General features: G+C 33.9%; 1 protein-coding gene across 1 annotated transcript in view; it reads left to right on the top strand.

Moving 5' to 3' along the window:
• The window catches only part of LOC127732525 (cysteine-rich motor neuron 1 protein-like), a 319,989-nt gene that overhangs the window by 220,326 nt on the left and 81,234 nt on the right, over window positions 1-18,429 (top strand). The window contains exons 25-28 of the mRNA XM_052241553.1: window positions 4,497-4,616; window positions 6,142-6,294; window positions 6,813-6,902; window positions 11,977-12,096. Coding sequence (XP_052097513.1) covers window positions 4,497-4,616; window positions 6,142-6,294; window positions 6,813-6,902; window positions 11,977-12,096 — 483 coding nt within the window. The remainder of the gene's footprint in view (window positions 1-4,496; window positions 4,617-6,141; window positions 6,295-6,812; window positions 6,903-11,976; window positions 12,097-18,429) is intronic.

Here is an 18,429-nt window from a genome sequence, read left to right as displayed (position 1 = left end):
TGAAACCAAGCTGATTGTCCACATATTTGTATTTAAACTCGATCAGTCTGGCCATCGTTATCTGCTTTGGTAGGTGAGCTGAATCTAGTCTACATAATCTGCCGGAAAATAAAAGTTTGCATTTGTCAATATAACACTCAATGCAGAGCCATCCAAGAAGGCTGGTACACTTGTCTGATCTAGACCTTTTTGGTAAGCCTTGCACTGCTTTACATACGAATCTGTGAGCTCGTTCATGCAATAATAATTCAGATTTGGTAAGATCGTTTCACAGTTCAGATGAACACCAGAGTTCATAATCGAAATAATAGTTGCTCGTAACATCTGACATGCATTCAGCATCTGTTCAATAGAATCAAAGCTACTCTCTAAGAGAATACCGACATGTTTAGTGGATTTGAAGATAGGTATTTCTGAACCATATAGAAAGAATCTATCGATAGCGATACCTTGTCTCTTCCCATACAGTAGTACATGGCTCTTTCTTGGCGAAAACTTGAAAGCCCAACGCTCACTAAACTTGCAAATGTATATAAGAGTTTGCATTCCTTGGGTTGTAGGAGACATAAGGGCTATATCATCCGCTTGTACAGAACATGCGACTCTTAAATCATAGAGATTTGTACCGTATCTCGTGTTGTTCAATTCAATAAGGAAGTCATTGATAAAGACTATATATATAACGGCTGATAACACACCTCTTTGACGCTCTCCCCATCTCGACAGTTTCTTATTGAATAAGATTGAGCTTTTTATGCCACGATACATTTCGTCGATTAACACCCAAAATTTACCGCAGACACCATATTCTTTTAGATATTTTTTTATTAAGTTTTGATGGAGAGGTTCTAAATGAGGAACGAGTATTTTCTCGAAAGCGATATACCTCGGAATGTGTTTGGGTCAGTTTTGTCTGTATTCCCACCTTTGAATAATAGAATTATAGCACTTGTTTTCCAATCGCCAGGAATATGACATTTTGAATTATCAGATTGAATAAGGTGCACACATGTTTTTGTAGGGGTTTTCCACCATACTTGTGCATAGTGTTCATAAGAAACCTTATCCAAACCAGTAGATTTGGTATTCTTAAATATCGTAGATTTGTCATATTTAAACTTCATTATATCGTCACTGACTGCTCTAAAGACGTTTCGAATATCAGCAATTTGTTGTTTTATTCTTTTTTCTCTTTCCAGTTTGAGCAAAAATCTGTCGCTTTTAAATATTGATTCAAAGTATTCGGCCAAGGCCGCACATATATCATCATCTGCCGTATATGTACTTCCATTCACACGAAGCTGATGACAAATAACCTTTTGTTTTCTGTGAGTTTTGAGAACTGACCACACGTATCTCTGGTCTGAGTCTATAGATTATTCGATTTTTTGTGCACAGTCTTTCATGTAACAATTATATGCGCGTTCTAATTCCTTACGGAAATCTCTTTTAGCGTCCGTAAATGCTCTGAAAAGGAAATCGTTTCTTCTGTGTATTTTGCCGTTTGCAATCCAGTCTGCACGACGTTCTCTCATATACGGATGATAACTTTTTACCGCGTCCGTCCAATACGGATTTATATGTTTGACAAAGTTTTTATGTGGTAAGATATCATGATCGGCAGTCATTATTGCATCAATAATAGTCTTGTAGTATGACTCAATAGTTTCAGGCGAGAATGGTGCACAGACACTCCAAAGATTTTGAGATACGGCAAAATAATAGTTCGTGTTTAAATTAAGTTCAATCGCCTTCGTCCAAGCACCTTTTTCACCTAAGAGTGTGAAATTCGGAATCTGATTCATCGTTCCTGATTTACGGCCGGTAATTTCCATCGTGCATATAATAGATTTATGGTCCGCAATGTTCAATATATATTCATCAGGAATAAAACCTTTAGATATAGAGTAAATGTTCTCTCTTTGAGTTACTATGTAATTTATAGCTGAAATGTAAGTATGTATAGACCCACGGGTCGCCTCTAAGTGTGTATTCAGTAAGTTACAAAGTTATATAGTGGTACTTCTATCTTGCAATTGAAATCGCCCAATATAAAAACAGTTCCAATGTTTTATAGACACGGTAGATATCCATTAAATATTCCAATTCATCCACCAACAAACTAAAACGCCTGTCTCGTAGCAGGTTAGTATACGGAAATTAGGAAAACACTAGGTTGACCCGGAAACTGTATTTCATACCGCATATTCAGTTATATTCAATATCAAGTCCTACTATGATCGGACACAAATAATAAGACACGACAAATGCAACTCCACCACGAAAGTTACAGTTGTACAGTTCAGGATGATACTTGTCAACACTTTTTCTGTAAGCTCGATACTTCAATATTGCGACATTGATTTGCTTTCGGATATATAAAGGTAATAAAGAAATATGTTAACCCCTCCCTAAATGACAAGTACAAGTACAATGAAGCCTGTCAAACCGAATCTTACATAAACCGAAAACCTGTCTCAACCATGCATATTCTGAAGTCCAGTCGTATCAAATTGTATGTGTTGTGAACCTGGTCCCGATGGGGTTCGATTTAGACAGGTTTCTCTGTATATGAAAATAGAAAGTGGGGCATATGTTAGTGAGACAGCAGACAAACAAGGATATACGCCAATTATCGAATTCCTCAGCAAGCTCAGGATCCTTCCAAACTCTAGAAGAAAATGCACATAAATTGTAAAGATTCTCCAAACATAAATTATCCAAATGGCAACAGCAAAAAACAATTCAAAACAACCACTAATGAGATATCTCGCTTACGACATACACATGGATATTAAGGCAATACATGTGCATAAACTAAACTAAGGCATCTGGGCTTATTAGGAATCCATGACGTACTTATTACAACAAACCATCTCATACGGGAATTGTTAATAAAAAATGTGGCTGCTAAGTTATTTTCGGGAATTTATTCGATTTTTACCCTCAACGTTGATAAATTAACAAAACCGAATCATGGAGCACGTATATAAAAATGAATCGATAGAACAATGAACAAAGTTATTTTCTTTATATATATGCGTTTTGTTAAAATATACTTTTTCACTCTTTTGGTCTTTTGGAAAATGTTGTTTGTGCTGTAGTTAGACCCCTCTACCAGGAAATTTGTTTTGCATGCACACGTATAAAAATTGCGGTTTTTATCCAACGCAATCATAGGTTTGAACGTTGTTTTCAATTTAGACTTGTTTATATATATATATATATATATATATAAGTTCCATGTGTTCCCATTAGTTGATTAAACTTTGTCATAACATTTGTCAAATAATTTGGTTTATGATTTTTTCACTATCAGAATTAGTTAATACTTTCTTATTTTTACGTTTTTTAACTTTCTCTTCCGTCACGGTTTCCCTTTATACTTTGCTATGCTATTGTCGTATATCTAGTGAGAGGTGTCCTGGTTAAGGTTGCTGCATACGGAAAAACTGTCGGCAAGTAGACCATAGTTCAATAGCAGTACATTTTAGAAGATTTAATTAAAATAAAAGGATTATCGTTTCCACATTTACTATCAACTACAACACCTTTTTGTTGACGTGTTTGTTAGATTTATTTGTATGTTAGTTTGAATTTTACAGTCAGTCGTGGTGTATCTTTACAAAATTTTAGCCTCTGAATCTGAAATATTGTCACATTTATCTATTATGTCTGTTTGGGTTGCTCACCCATTTTTTTCAATATAACGGAATTATAAACAAATGTCATAATAATGGGAGGATTGGCTAGCTAAAAATCAGGTTTAACCCATCATTTTTGTGTGGAAAATGCTTGTATCAAGTCAGCAATATGACAGCTGTTTTTTGAACTCTAATACCTTGAAGTTCGGAATTTTGTTATACTTTTCAAATGAAAGTGTTGTGTAATAAAACTTAGACATTCAAGTATATAAAACATATTCATCTTTTTTGTATTTTGAAGAATCATATGACTTTACGGCTTCGTATCCGTAGTTGGGCAATAATTTGAATTTTGATGGAATTTTGTACGCATTTGGAAGTCGTTGAACTGCATCTGAATATCGGAAAAGTATATATGTAGCATTTAAATATATAAAAAAACAGTCAGTTAAAATTTCAAAATATCGAATTCCTTCTGTTCACACAGTTTAATTATTTACGTGTACTTTGATCTTAAAGGGCTTTTTTATTTGTCAGTGTATCAGAAAAAATTGATGTAAAATAACAACGATCAGGATCAATTATTTTTTTGGTAAACTCTGATCATTTGAAATATTGATGTTTATGAATAGTTGTTATCTTGACATTTGAAGTTAATCCACTCGCTCCCGTTTTTCCACTTGTTCCGCTAGTTGATAACGTTGATTTTATCAGTTTTTATTGACTTTTCTTTATAAAAGATATAACAGACTTCAAAGTCAAACAAATTTACCAGCTTGTGATAGAGATTTTGAATATACGCAATTTATGCATTGGAAACTCATATCGTTCATATTTTATTTTCTTTTTCAGGATGTACAGGTAATGTCAAACCATTATCAATCAGTTGTGGTGACGGTCAACGAAGATGTCCTGGTAAATACCAATGCAACACACCTCCAGTAGGCGGCAGTGGAGTATGCTGTCCTTATGGTATGTTAAAAAGCGTCCTAATTCACCGTTGTAGAATCTAATGTATTCTGGGTAATATTTTCAAAAATGTACACCAAAATGTTTTGATTGGTTAAAAACGTCATATTCAATTGAAATTCAACCAATGACTTAACGATGTTTTCAAATTAGATAAAGAGAGATTCATGATACATGATGTTTTTAAATATAAGATATGGGGTTGTGGTATGATTGCAAAAGCATGAGACAAGAAGATAAGAAAGTAAGTAAATGTATAGAAGCAGAAAGTAAGATAATATATAGATACAGACAGTAAGTAAATGTATAAATACAGACAGTAAGTAAATGTAAAGATACAGACAGTAAGTAAATGTATATATATACAGACAGTAAGTAAATGTATAGAAACAGAAAGTAAGATTATGTATAGATACAGACAGTAAGTAAATATATAGATAAAGAAAGTTGGTAAATGTATAGATACAGACAGACAGTAAGTAAATGTATAGATAAAGAAGGTAAGTAAATGTATAGAAACAGAAAGTAAGATAATATATAGATACAGACAGTAAGTAAATGTATATATACAGACAGTAAGTAAATGTATTGATACAGAAAGTAGGTGAATGTATAGATAAAGAAAGTAAGTAAATGTGAAGATACAGAAAGTAGGTAAATGTTTAAATAAGAAAGTAAGTAAATATATAGATACAGAACGTAAGTAAATGTATAGATACAGAAAGTTAGTTAATGTATAGATAAAAAAAGTGAGTAAATGTATAGATAAAGACAGTGAGTAAATGTATGGATATAGAAAGTAGGTAAATGTATAGATAAAAAAAAGTGAGTAAATGTAACGGATTGGGAGTCTTTATTGTTGAACAGAATCGGTTTTTCCATCCAGAGCTTCTGGGATCACCCCCGGGTTTTTTTTCGGGGGGGGGGGGGGTCAATTGTGATCAGTCTTTACTTTTATATGTGGCGTTTTATATACTGTTTTTTATCTCGTGGTCTGTTCCTTTTTTTTGCCATGGTTTTGTCAGTTTATTTTCCTGATTGTATCAGTTTGACTGAAGGTGGATTTGCATAACGGGTGATGTATGCATCGCAGGAAAAGCTTAGCCTTTCAAAGAACCCGGTCTTGCTCGTTTTTGAGTTTTTGAGTTCATGCAAGTTACTTTCTGTTTTACATTGATTTGTATATTTATAATGGATGTATGAGATACAAACACATAAGGTGAGAACAGATCAAGTAATCGCTCCGTCCTTTAAAAGCACATAAATGGTAAATAGTTTCGTGTCCAATAAGCATGATTAAAAGAGTGGCGCTCATTTTGATGGATTTGAATGGCTTTTTTCTTAAATTTCAATGAACGTGTGAGCCTTATCCGTGGCTTATAATAAAATACAGTTGAGGATGCATGCTTGGTGCATGTAATTAAACTGATCTTGTTTTCCACCATTACTATTATCTTTATACTAGTAGAAGAAAAGTAGACTTTTATAGAAAAAAAATATTATCCCATTAAAATTGATTTTAATTAAGAGCCTACAACCAAGCCAGGAGAATGTCCACCTAACACACCTGGTGTTATCTGTCCGTTATTTGTTAGACCAGGAGATTGTACTAATGATGGAAGTTGTCCTGGTAATCAAAAGTGTTGTCAACAGGGATGTTCCAGAAGTTGTGTTGATCCAGGTAATTAAAAAGATAGTACCTTCATAAGGCAATTACGGAAACTTAATGAGAGTAACACTTTTTTTCATTTCGTATATTTGTTTATAACCTGACAATATTTTACTGACTGTTGCGCTTTTGAGCAAATACAATTTAAGTGCGCATAGTAAATTCAACCCACAAGAAAAATTTGATTTGGAATCTGCATTCCAGCCATAAATGTCTGCGTATTTATAAATCGTAAGATCGCTTTTATGGACATTTTGACTTAGTTCATTCCTGGTTTTCAGTGGTTTGGGGATGCTCAATCTTTAGGTCTGTATCTGTGTTTTTAAGACACTGTTGCTTGTATTCTCAACTCATTACTTCTGCCATCATCCGTACATGTTATCGATCAAGAGAATCCGAATATAATGGTCAATTTCTATTTTATTAAATATTTATATTCTTTTTTAGTTTCTTCTCGAAAAATCTATAAAAGTATTAGAAAAGGCTTTATAATAATGTTATAAATGTTAATACATTTACACCTTTTACAGGACCTAGATGTGGACCTGTTTGTGCTATATACTGTCCCTTTGGAAACGTTCTAGATGAAAACAACTGTCCAATTTGTAGATGCAAAACAGGTAGCGATGTTTTGGTGTATCATTATAATTTCCTCTTATACAGAGATTATATCATATCATAAACAAAACATTAGACATAGAACACACACATACAAAACACATTTAGACAGTTAAAAATATCAAAGAAACATTAAGATTAAGCAATGGTGATTGTCGTTAATGACCTGTAAATTATAGATAGAAGAGTTTACAAGTGTTGTATACATGCTGGACACAAAATTTCGAGAATACGATCGATACCCTCGTCAATATCTAGTTCGTATTTAGTGTCACAGGATAGAAGTGCGACTGGAAATTCTAGAGATAATAGGCTGTCCATACAGACAATAAACTGAATTGGGTTTATGCTTATAATGTTTCTCCACATGTCATTTCCATAATCTAGAACAAAATCACATGAGCATAGTATATCTTCTAAAACGTTTGAGAACAGTTTTCCGCATTTTTCATATAGTAGTTGTTCAACTTCCATACGTACAATAGCACAAAGGTCAATAACGTACTTTGTAGCTACCCTTTAATTTGGATATCTCTTCGCAATTACCCATGCTTTATGTAACTTTATGACTGGATGGATAGGTTTGAAAAAGTTGAAGTCTCTGTCGTTTGACCTCCTTTCTAACCACTGCAATTGTTCAGTCTTGTAAATATTTTGCAACAGTGCATTGTTCCAGACAGTTTTTGAAGGAAAAGTTCAATAAGATTAAAAATATATTACAAAAGACCGTTCTTATTAGATAGTCTATACATATCAGGAATGAAACCAAGCTGATTGTCCACATATTTGTATTTAGACTCGAGCAGTCTGGCTATCATTATCTGCTTTGGTAGGTGAGCTGAATCTAGTTTACATAATCTGCCGAAAAATAAAAGTTTGCATTTGTCAATATAATACTCAATGCAGAGCCATCCAAGAAGGCTGGTACACTTGTCTGATCTAGACCTTTTTGGTAAGACTTGCACTGCTTTACATACGAATCGGTGAGCTCGTTCATGCAATAATAATTCAGATTTGGTAAGATCGTTTCATAGTTCAGATGAACACCAGAGTTCATAATCGAAATAATAGTTGCTCGTAACATCTGACATGCATTCAGCATCTGTTCAATAGAATCAAAGCTACTCTCTAAGAGAATACCGACATGTTTAGTGGATTTGAAGATAGGTATTTCTGAACCATATAGAAAGAATCTATCGATAGCGATACCTTGCCTCATCCCATACAGTAGTACATGGCTCTTTCTTGGCGAAAACTTGAAAGCCCAACGCTCACTGAACTTGCAAATGTATATAAGAGTTTGCATTCTTATGGTTGTAGGAGACATAAGGGCTATATCATCCGCTTGTACAGAACATGCGACTCTTAAATCATAGAGAGTTGTATCGTATCTCGTGTTGTTCAATTCAATAAGCAAGTCATTGATAAAGACTAGGTATATATATATATATAACGGCTGATAGCACACCTCTTTGACGCTCTCCCCATCTCGACAGTTTCTTATTGAATAAGATTGAGCTTTTTATGCCACGATACATTTCGTCGATTAACAGCCAAAATTTACCACAAACACCATATTCTTTTAGATATTTTTTTATTAAGTTTTGATGGAGAGGTTCTAAATGAGGAACGAGTATTTTCTCGAAAGCGATATACCTCGGAATGTGTTTGGGTCAGTTTTGTCTGTATTCCCACCTTTGAATAATAATAATTATAACACTTGTTTTCCAATCGACAGGAATATGACATTTTGAATTATCAGATTGAATAAGGTGCACACATGTTTTTGTAGGGGTTTTCCACCATACTTCACGTGTTCATAAGAAACCTTATCAAAACCAGTAGATTTGTTATTCTTAAATATCGTAGATTTTGTCATATTTAAACTTCATTATATCGTCACTGACTGCTCTAAAGACGTTTCGAATATCAGCAATTTGTTGTTTTATACTTTGTTCTCTTTCAAGTTTGAGCAAAAATCTGTCGCTTTTAAATATTGATTCAAAGTATTCGGCCCAAGCCTCACATATATCATCATCTGCCGTATATGTACTTCCATTCACACGAAGCTGATGACAAATAACCTTTTGTTTTCTGTGAATTTTGAGAACTGACCACACGTATCTCTGGTCTGAGTCTATAGATTATTCGATTTTTTGTGCACAGTCTTTCATGTAACAATTATATGCGCGTTCTAATTCCTTACGGAAATCTCTTTTAGCGTCCGTAAATGCTCTGAAAAGGAAATCGTTTCTTCTGTGTATTTTGCCGTTTGCAATCCAGTCTGCACGACGTTCTCTCATATATGGATGATTACTTTTTACCGCGTCCGTCCAATACGGATTTATATGTTTGACAAAGTTTTTATGTGGTAAGATATCATGATCGGCAGTCATTATTGTATCAATATTAGTCTTGTAGTATGACTCAATAGTTTCAAGCGAAAATGGTGCACAGACACTCCAAAGATTTTGAGATACGGCAAAATAATAGTTCGTGTTTAAATTAAGTCCAATCGCCTTCGTCCAAGCACCTTTTTCACCTAAGAGTGTGATATTCGGAATCTGATTCATCGTTCCTGATTTACGGCCGGTAATTTTCATCGTGCATATGATAGATTTATGGTCCGCAATGTTCAATATATATTCATCAGGAATAAAATCTTCAGATATATAGTAAATGTTCTCTCTTTGAGTTACTATGTGATTTATAGCTGTTTTTGGCCCACCATCGCAATACTGAAATGTAAGTATGTATAGTCGCCTCTAAGTGTGTATTCAGTAAGTTACAAAGTTATATCGCGGTCCTTCTATCTTGCAATTGAAATCGCCCAATATAAAAACAGTTCCAATGTTTGTATAGACACGGTAGATATCCATTAAATATGCCAATTCATCCACCAACAAATTAAAACGCCTGTCTCGTTGCAGGTAAGTATACGGAAATTAGGAAAACACTAGGTTGACCTGGAAACTGTATTTCAATACCGCATATTCAGTTATTTTCAATATCAAGTCCTACTATGATCGGACACAAATAATAAGACACGAAAAATGCAACTCCACCACGAAAGTTACAGTTGTACAGTTCAGGATGATACTTGTCAACACTTTTCTGTAAGCTCGATACTTCAATATTGCGACATTGATTTGCTTTCAGATATATAAAGGTAATAAAGAAATATGTAAACCCCTCTCTAAATGACAAGTACAAGTACAATGAAGCCTGCAAACCGAATCTTACATAAACCGAAAACCTGTCTCAACCATGCATTTTCTGAAGTCCAGTCGAATCAAATTGTATGTGATGTGAACCTGGTCCCGATGGGGTTCGATTTAGACAGGTTTCTCTGTATATGAAAATAGAAAGTGGGGCATATGTTAGTGAGACAGCAGACAAACAAGGATATACGCCAATTATCAAATTCCTCAGCAAGCTCAGGATCCTTCCAAACTCTAGAGGAAAATGCAAATAAATTGTACAGATTCTCCAAACATAAATTATCCAAATGGCAACAGCAAAAAACAATTCAAAACAACCACTAATGAGATATCTCACTTACGACATGCACATGAATATTAAGGCAATACATGTGCATAAACTAAACTAAGGCATCTGGGCCTATTAAGAATCCATGACGTATTTATTACAACAAACCATTTCATACGGGAATTGTTAATCAAAAATGTGGCTGCTAAGTTATTTTCGAGAATTTATTCGATTTTTACCCTCAATGAACAAAACCGAATCATGGAGCACGTGTATAAAAATGAATCGATAGAACAATGAACAAAGTTATTGTCTATATATATATATAAGTTCCATGTGTTCCCATTAGTTGATTAAACTTTGTCATAACATTTATCAAATAATTTGGTTTATGATTTTTTCACTATCAGAATTAGTTAATACTTTCTTATTTCTACGTTTTTTTAACTTTCTCTTCCATCACGGTTTCCCTTTATACTTTGCTATGTTATTGTCGTATATCTAGTGAGAGGTGTCCTGGTTAAGGTTGCTGCATACGGAAAAACTGTCGGCGAGTAGACCATAGTTCAATAGCAGTATATTTTAGAAGATTTAATTAAAATAAAAGGATTATCGTTTTCACATTTACTATCAACTACAACACCTTTTTGTTGACGTGTTTGTTAGATTTATTTGTATGTTAGTTTGAATTTTACAGTCCGTCGTGGTGTATCTTTACAAAATTTTAGCCTCTGAATCTGAAATATTGTCACATTTATCTATTATGTCTGTTTGGGTTGCTCACCCAATTTTTTCAATATAACGGAATTATAAACAAATGTCATAATAATGGGAGGATTGGCTAGCTAAAAATCAGGTTTAACCCATCATTTTTGTGTGGAAAATGCTTGTATCAAGTCAGCAATATGACAGCTGTTTTTTGAACTCTAATACCTTGAAGTTCGGAATTTTGTTATACTTTTCAAATGAAAGTGTTGTGTAATAAAACTTAGACATTCAAGTATATAAAACATATTCATCTTTTTTGTATTTTGAAGAATCATATGACTTTACGGCTTCGTATCCGTAGTTGGGCAATAATTTGAATTTTGATGGAATTTTGTACGCATTTGGAAGTCGTTGAACTGCATCTGAATATCGGAAAAGTATATATGTAGCATTTAAATCTATCAAAAACAGTCAGTTAAATTTTCAAAACAACGAGTTCTTTTTGCTCACACAGTTTAATTATTTACGTGTACTTTGATTTTAGGGGGCTTTTTTATTTGTCAGTGTATCAGAAAAAATTAATGTAAAATATCAACAATAAGGATCAATTATTTTTTTGGTAAACTCTGATCATTTGAAATATTGATTTTTATGAATTGTTGTTATCTTGGCATTTGAAGTTAATCCACTCGCTCCCGTTTTTCCACTCGTTCCGCTAGTTGATAACGTTGATTTTATCAGTTTTTATTGACTTTTCTTTATAAAAGATATAACAGACTTCAAAGTCAAACCAATTTACCAGCTTATGGTAGAGATTTTGAATATACCCAATTTATGCATTTGAAACTTATATCTTTCATATTTTATTTTATTTTTCAGGATGTACAGGTAATGTCAAACCATTATCAATCAGTTGTGGTGACGGTCAACGAAGATGTCCTGGTAAATATCAATGCAACACACCTCCAGCAGGCGGCAGTGGAGTATGCTGTCCTTATGGTATGTTAAAAAGCGTCCTAATTCGCCGTTGTAGAATCTAATGTATTCTGGGAAATATTTTTAAAAATGTACACCAAAATGTTTTGATTGGTTAAAAACGTCATATTCAATTGAAATTCAACCAATGACGTATCGTTGTTTTCCTTTTGATATACGAACAATGACATTACCCATAGTTCTTTAGATTCTGAAAAGACCAATTGTAACATTCACCAAATTACATATATAAATGACGTTACATACATAAAGAGAGATTCATGAAACATGATGTTTGTAAATATAAGATATGGGGCTGTGGTATGATTGCAAAAGCATGAGACAACTGTAGAAGAGAGACCAGATAACATAGATGATATCAACTTTAGATCACCGTACGGCCTTCAATGATGAGTAAAACCCATACAGCATAGCAAGCTATAAAAAGTCCCTACATAACAAAATGTTAAAAAGAGGCGAAGGATACCAAATGGACATTCAAACTCAGTCGAAAATAAAATGACAACGCCATGGCTAAAAAAGAAAAATACAAACAACAGTACACAAAACACAACATAGAAAACCAAAGACTGAGCAACACGAACCCCAACAAAAACTGGGGGTGATCTCATGTGCTCCGTTGAGAAAACCATCAATATGAATAATATGTGGTATGAGTGCCAATGAGCCAACTCTCCATCCAAGTCACAATGTATAAAAAGTTAACAATTATAGGTCGAAGTACGACCTTCAACACGGAGCCTTGGCTCACACCGAACAGCAATCTATAAAGGGCCCCAAAATGACTAGTGTAAAACACTTCAAACAGGAAAACCAACGGTCTAATCTATATAAAACACAAGAAACGAGAAACATCTATGAACCACATTATCAAACGACAACCACTGAACAACAGGCTCTTGACTCAGGACAGGTGTATAAAAATGCAGCGGGTTCAAACGTTTTAACAGGCGTCAACCTTCACTATAACCTGAGACATTAGTGTAACATATAAAATGACACACTATAAAATATCAATTGAAATGGCTTAACTCGATCAAAAAGACATTTAAACAAGAACAAGTAAACATACACTGAACGAATAAGTTTGATCTATGACACAATATAAATACAATATTAAAACGTAGGTGCCTATATAACATAGACGTTACAGGTAGTAATAAAATAGATGTTGGAAGAGTGTCAATAAGACAACTCTTACCTGGGACAAAATGGCGTTAAATAAAACAACGTACACAGGTAGATGTAAATATAATAATTTTGTTGTTAGCAGTACGGAAGTAAACATTTTTTTACAAATTTAATAAATTTGTTGTTCAGAGTACGAGTACAGAAGTGAAAATTTATCGTCATACTAAATATATATTAAAAATAATGAGACGAGATATAACACAAAATAAGTAAACATTGAATTATAGAAATGCATTACAAATTGTGTCAACAGGTCAAATTAACACGAAAGTACGATTTGAGAGTACTTGCAATTACTGAAAGCTAGCTACAAGCCAAAACAATTAACAATAAAAAATCATGCATCAGAGACTAAAATCAATTAAAACACATCCCAGGTTTTTAGTGTTTTCCACCATGGACAGTCCGAATTATTCAGGCACAGCACAAATATAACATAACACGTCTGAATTATTATGCATCTGAATTTTATCAATAATTTGCCAAATAAGACATATTTCTAATTAATAAGTATGTTACCGAAATTTCTAGCAAGATGTCTTATTCTCGGCACATCACGATTTACTCGCATAGGGATTTTCGAATAAGCATTTGTTTAGATATGTAGTAAAACAGATGAAATCATACTATATTTGATATAAAACAGAAATGGACAAATTAAATGTAATCATTTTGTTTTCAAACATGTGAAATAGCCAGTAATAATTCAAAAATAAACGGGAAACCCCGTTATTATTACAAAATATCAACAATATCATGCATAGTAAGAAAAACGGAAAAAAACTAAAGGAAAAGAGACAACAAAGACAAAAACAGGGATTCGAACCTAAACCGACAAGTCTCTAATTTTAACTTGACTCTATAACTCATTGATTTCATCCTCGCAGCTATCAACTTATACTATACAATTGTCTATTATGTATATATAAAGGTACACGCCCTATGTGTCTGTTCATACGTTTATTTATATATATAAAATAGACCTCTTATTTGCAATCCATTGGTAGCGGAGAGATTTCGCCAATGTGATGTTGTCAGTCACACATAACATTTTCAAGGAAGGGTTCGATTCCCAGTGAACAAAAATAATAAAAGTTAAAGATAAGTTTTTAAATTAATTCTATTCGTGAACAGAAATCAGTAAATTAGCCAGTTCATACTTAATGAAATTAGGCACAAAAAGGAAACAATTGAATATAATTTGGAGAGTCCATTTCAGCGACAGATTTAGGAAGCGTTGATTCTTGAACAAAAAACCACGGTAAATGAATAGCATGAATAGGCTGATGTTTACGGCAATGGTTTAAGTATAGATATACAGTAACAAACGACAACCACTGAATTACAGGCTCTTGCCTTGGGACAGACTCATTAATTGATTAATCTTTGTCAGTAAAATAAAACGTTAAAGGTTTAAATATCTAGTTTATAGACATATATCACTTACATGACGTTTAAACGCCTTCAGGTCGTAGTCAAGACGTACCTGATTACGGTGATTCATTACGCACGTAAAAATATTCTTTTTTTTAATCACCCAAATACTTCACAGAACCTTAGTCTATTTGAGCACATCTAAATTGTGATAGTGTTATATCTTAAATGAGATCTCACAAGAATACACGAGGTGAGTGATCCTTTCATTCTTGGATGAATTGTCGCAGTGTTAGTAGGGCCTAGTGGTATTTTGTCGAATTGGACACATATACTTTATATTTGGTGAAGATAATGCTTTCTTACAGAAGAAAAGAAAACCACACATAAACACTATTAGAACCTTAGAAAAGTATCACTTTTATGAGGTGATATTTGCTCATATGACTTAAATAACGTTGGGGTTTTATATCATTCTAAAAGGAGAGTTCTTAAAGCGCACATGCAGACATCTCATACGTTCAGTTACTTCACATTCCATCTTTTATGGTAATATTCTATACAAAGCACAAACATATCGCCATTCACCTCAAAAGCTAACAAAACCTTTAAACAGACTTATTCACAATTAAGGGATATAGTTACGATACTGTTGTCAAATCATTAATGATGGCATTTATTGGAATTTATATTGATTCACTCATAGGGTCTTTGCATCGGAAATAAATACATTTATTCTAAATCCAGTTGTTGGTATGACACGGGTTATGTTCTACTGGTATAATTTATGATGGCATGACAGTTAAATCCTAACGGGAGGTATTGTGCTTAATTTTCATACGATGAAGACATAATCTTTCAATCAGTTTAATTAAGTTCTGGGGCTGGCATGTCAGTAACTGCAAGTAGTTCTTTGTTAATTTATGTATCATTATCATTTTGCTTAGTTTCTTCTGTTACCTATTCTGACATCGGACTCGGACTTCTTTTAAACTGAGTTTTACTGTGCGTATTGCTGTGTGTTTGTTTATTCTACATTGGCTAGAAGTATAGATAGAGGGTTGAGATCTCACAAAACATTTTAAAGCCCTTTATAGCTTGCTGTTCGGTGTGAGTCAAGGCTCCGTGTTGAAGACCGTAATTTGACCTATAATGGTTTACTTTTATAAATTTTAACTTGGATGGAGAGTTGTCTCATTGGCACTCATACCACATCTTATATCTATTAAACCTGTCGCATGTTTTGCGCCATTCCCAAGTCAGGAACCTCTGACCTTTGTTAGTCTTGTATGGTTTTTTTTTTTAGTATTATTAATATTAGTGTGACGTCCATTTTCACTGAACTAGTAAACATTTTTGTTTAGGGGCCAGCTGAAGCCCGCCTCCGTGTGCGGGATTTTCTCGCTGTGTTGAAGACCCATTGGTGGCCTTGGGCTGTTTTCTGCTCTTTGGTCGGGTTGTTTTCTCTTTGACACATTCCCCATTTCCATTCTTAATTTTATCATTCTTTTTTATTTCATTTTATTGATAATATGACTTTACGGACTCGTATCCGTAACTGGGCAATATTTGGGATTTGGATGGGATTTTGTACGCCTTTTGAAGTCGTTGAACTGCATATGGCTAGAGGTAACGGGGAGAGTTGAGTGTTTAGATCACACAAAACAGGAACCTATAGCCTTTGTTAGTCTTGTGTGCTTTTTAAATGTTGGTTCATTCATATGTTTCGGAGTTTAGTGTGGCATCCATTTCGCTGAACTAGTATACATTATTGTTTAGCGGCCAGCTGAAGCCCGACTCTGCGTTGAAGACCCATTGGTGGCCTTAGGCTGTTTTGCTTTTAGGTCGGGCTTTTGTCTTTGACACATTCCCTGTTTCCATTCTCAGTTCTATTTTTCTGATATCTTTCGAATATTTTGTGTATAACATTACTGAAAATATCGTTTTTTCTGCCGAAACCATAAGAAAAAGAATGTTTTTCTTTTTTGCTTACGTCCATACGCACGATTATCTGATTTGATTTTTTTCTACAACTTGCTATCACTGCGCAAATGGCACACTTTTATCGACCAATTTAGTTAGTTGCACGTGTTTTTGGTTGTAAAGGTGAAAGCATTTTCATTATTCAAAAGATTGATTGATTGATATTTAACGTAAAGTTGCAATTATTTCATAATTACCAATCAAAATTTTGATTTAAGTCTAATGAGCTAACATTTCTACTGCCACTATAGATTCATTTAACGTAGAGTTACAAACACTTGATAGTTATCAACCAACAGTTTGATTTGAGTCAAATCAGCTAAATATTTCCACTGCCACTATAGAGAACAAGTTTACGTAAGATAGAAGTGTAATATGTTACAAGTGTTCTTTAAAGTGCAGACTACATGAAATTCACCCCATGTGAAACATAGGATTGTATGCGTGTCTGTGTATTTGCAGTCAACAATTCTTTTCCATTTCGGTGCTCATCGATCCTTGTGGTTCATTTGTCTGTAAATAATAATCCTAGTGTATTATCTCGCATGTGTACTATCATCAACGTGTTACATCATCATTCAAATTCAATTAGTTGACGGGCTGGGGTATTTATTTTAGACGATGAATATGAAAAGGAGAAGTTAGAAAATTTGGGTTGAAGGTTGCTAGGTCCCCGGTTTTGCTGCAATTCTTTTAAATTTTAGATCTTGCAAGGAATATCATAGCCTAGGATAAAAACTACTGTGTATAAAATTGAAATATAAAATTTATTTCGAAGTTTTTGCTGTAGACCTTTAAATAAATACAGGAACAAGCTTTTAAAAAAGGCGAAAGATACCAAAGGGACATTCAAACTCATAAGTCGAAAATAAACTGACAACACCATGGTTAAAAAAAGAGACCAAAAGGCAAAACAACAGTATACAAAACACAGCATACCAAACTAAAGATTGAGCAACACAAACCCCTCCTGAGGTGAGCGCATGTGCTCCGGAAGGACACACAGAACATGATTATATGTACATTTTTGGATTGACGCCTATGCTCCTCTTGATTGTCCTCCTTATTGTTCAAGAGAATCTGATTATTATTATAAATTTCTATTTCATCAAGTACTAGTACTTTGATTCTTTCTTCCTTTCCTCTCTAAGTATCGGTGGTCTCGTTTTAGCGTGTTCGCCTTCTGTGCAGAAGCCGAAGTCGTGGGTTTTGACCCCGGCCGGGTCAAACCATAGATTTTTAAAGTTGTACTTGCTGCTTCTCTGCTAAGCACGCGGTATTAAAGATTGAGAGCAAATACTGGTCAGCTCGGAGTCTGAATAATGTGTCTGGGTCTTCCTGCGGACAGTTTACTTGTAAACTAGCACGTTAAAAAACGGCTAAGCGTGTCGGTCTAGTAAAAAGCAGGGTTTATTTTTATATTACATTAATATGATCTAAATATGCATTTAACTTGTTGCAACACATTAAGCAGACATCCATCATCCTCATCATCAACTTAATACCTATAAACATACAAAATTAGTCACAGTACAAATATGACATTTTCTATAAATACATTTGTGAATTTTACAGAACCTGGATGTGGATCCGTACCTACTTGTGCTAAACCCTGTCGCTTTGGATATGTTTTGGATGAAAACAACTGTCCACTTTGTGAATGCAAAACAGGTAATAATGTTCTGTAGTAGTTTTTATATGAAACATGCATTACCAAATGAAATTAACCTGATTAGTTTAACATATACGTTATAAGATAAACGCATTTCACGAATCGGATAAACATGA

Source organism: Mytilus californianus, unplaced genomic scaffold, assembly GCF_021869535.1.
Source record: "Mytilus californianus isolate M0D057914Y unplaced genomic scaffold, xbMytCali1.0.p SCAF_25, whole genome shotgun sequence".
NCBI lineage: Eukaryota > Metazoa > Mollusca > Bivalvia > Mytilida > Mytilidae > Mytilus > Mytilus californianus.
Note: the sequence above shows the minus strand (reverse complement) of the source record. Positions and strands in the feature narration are given on the sequence as shown.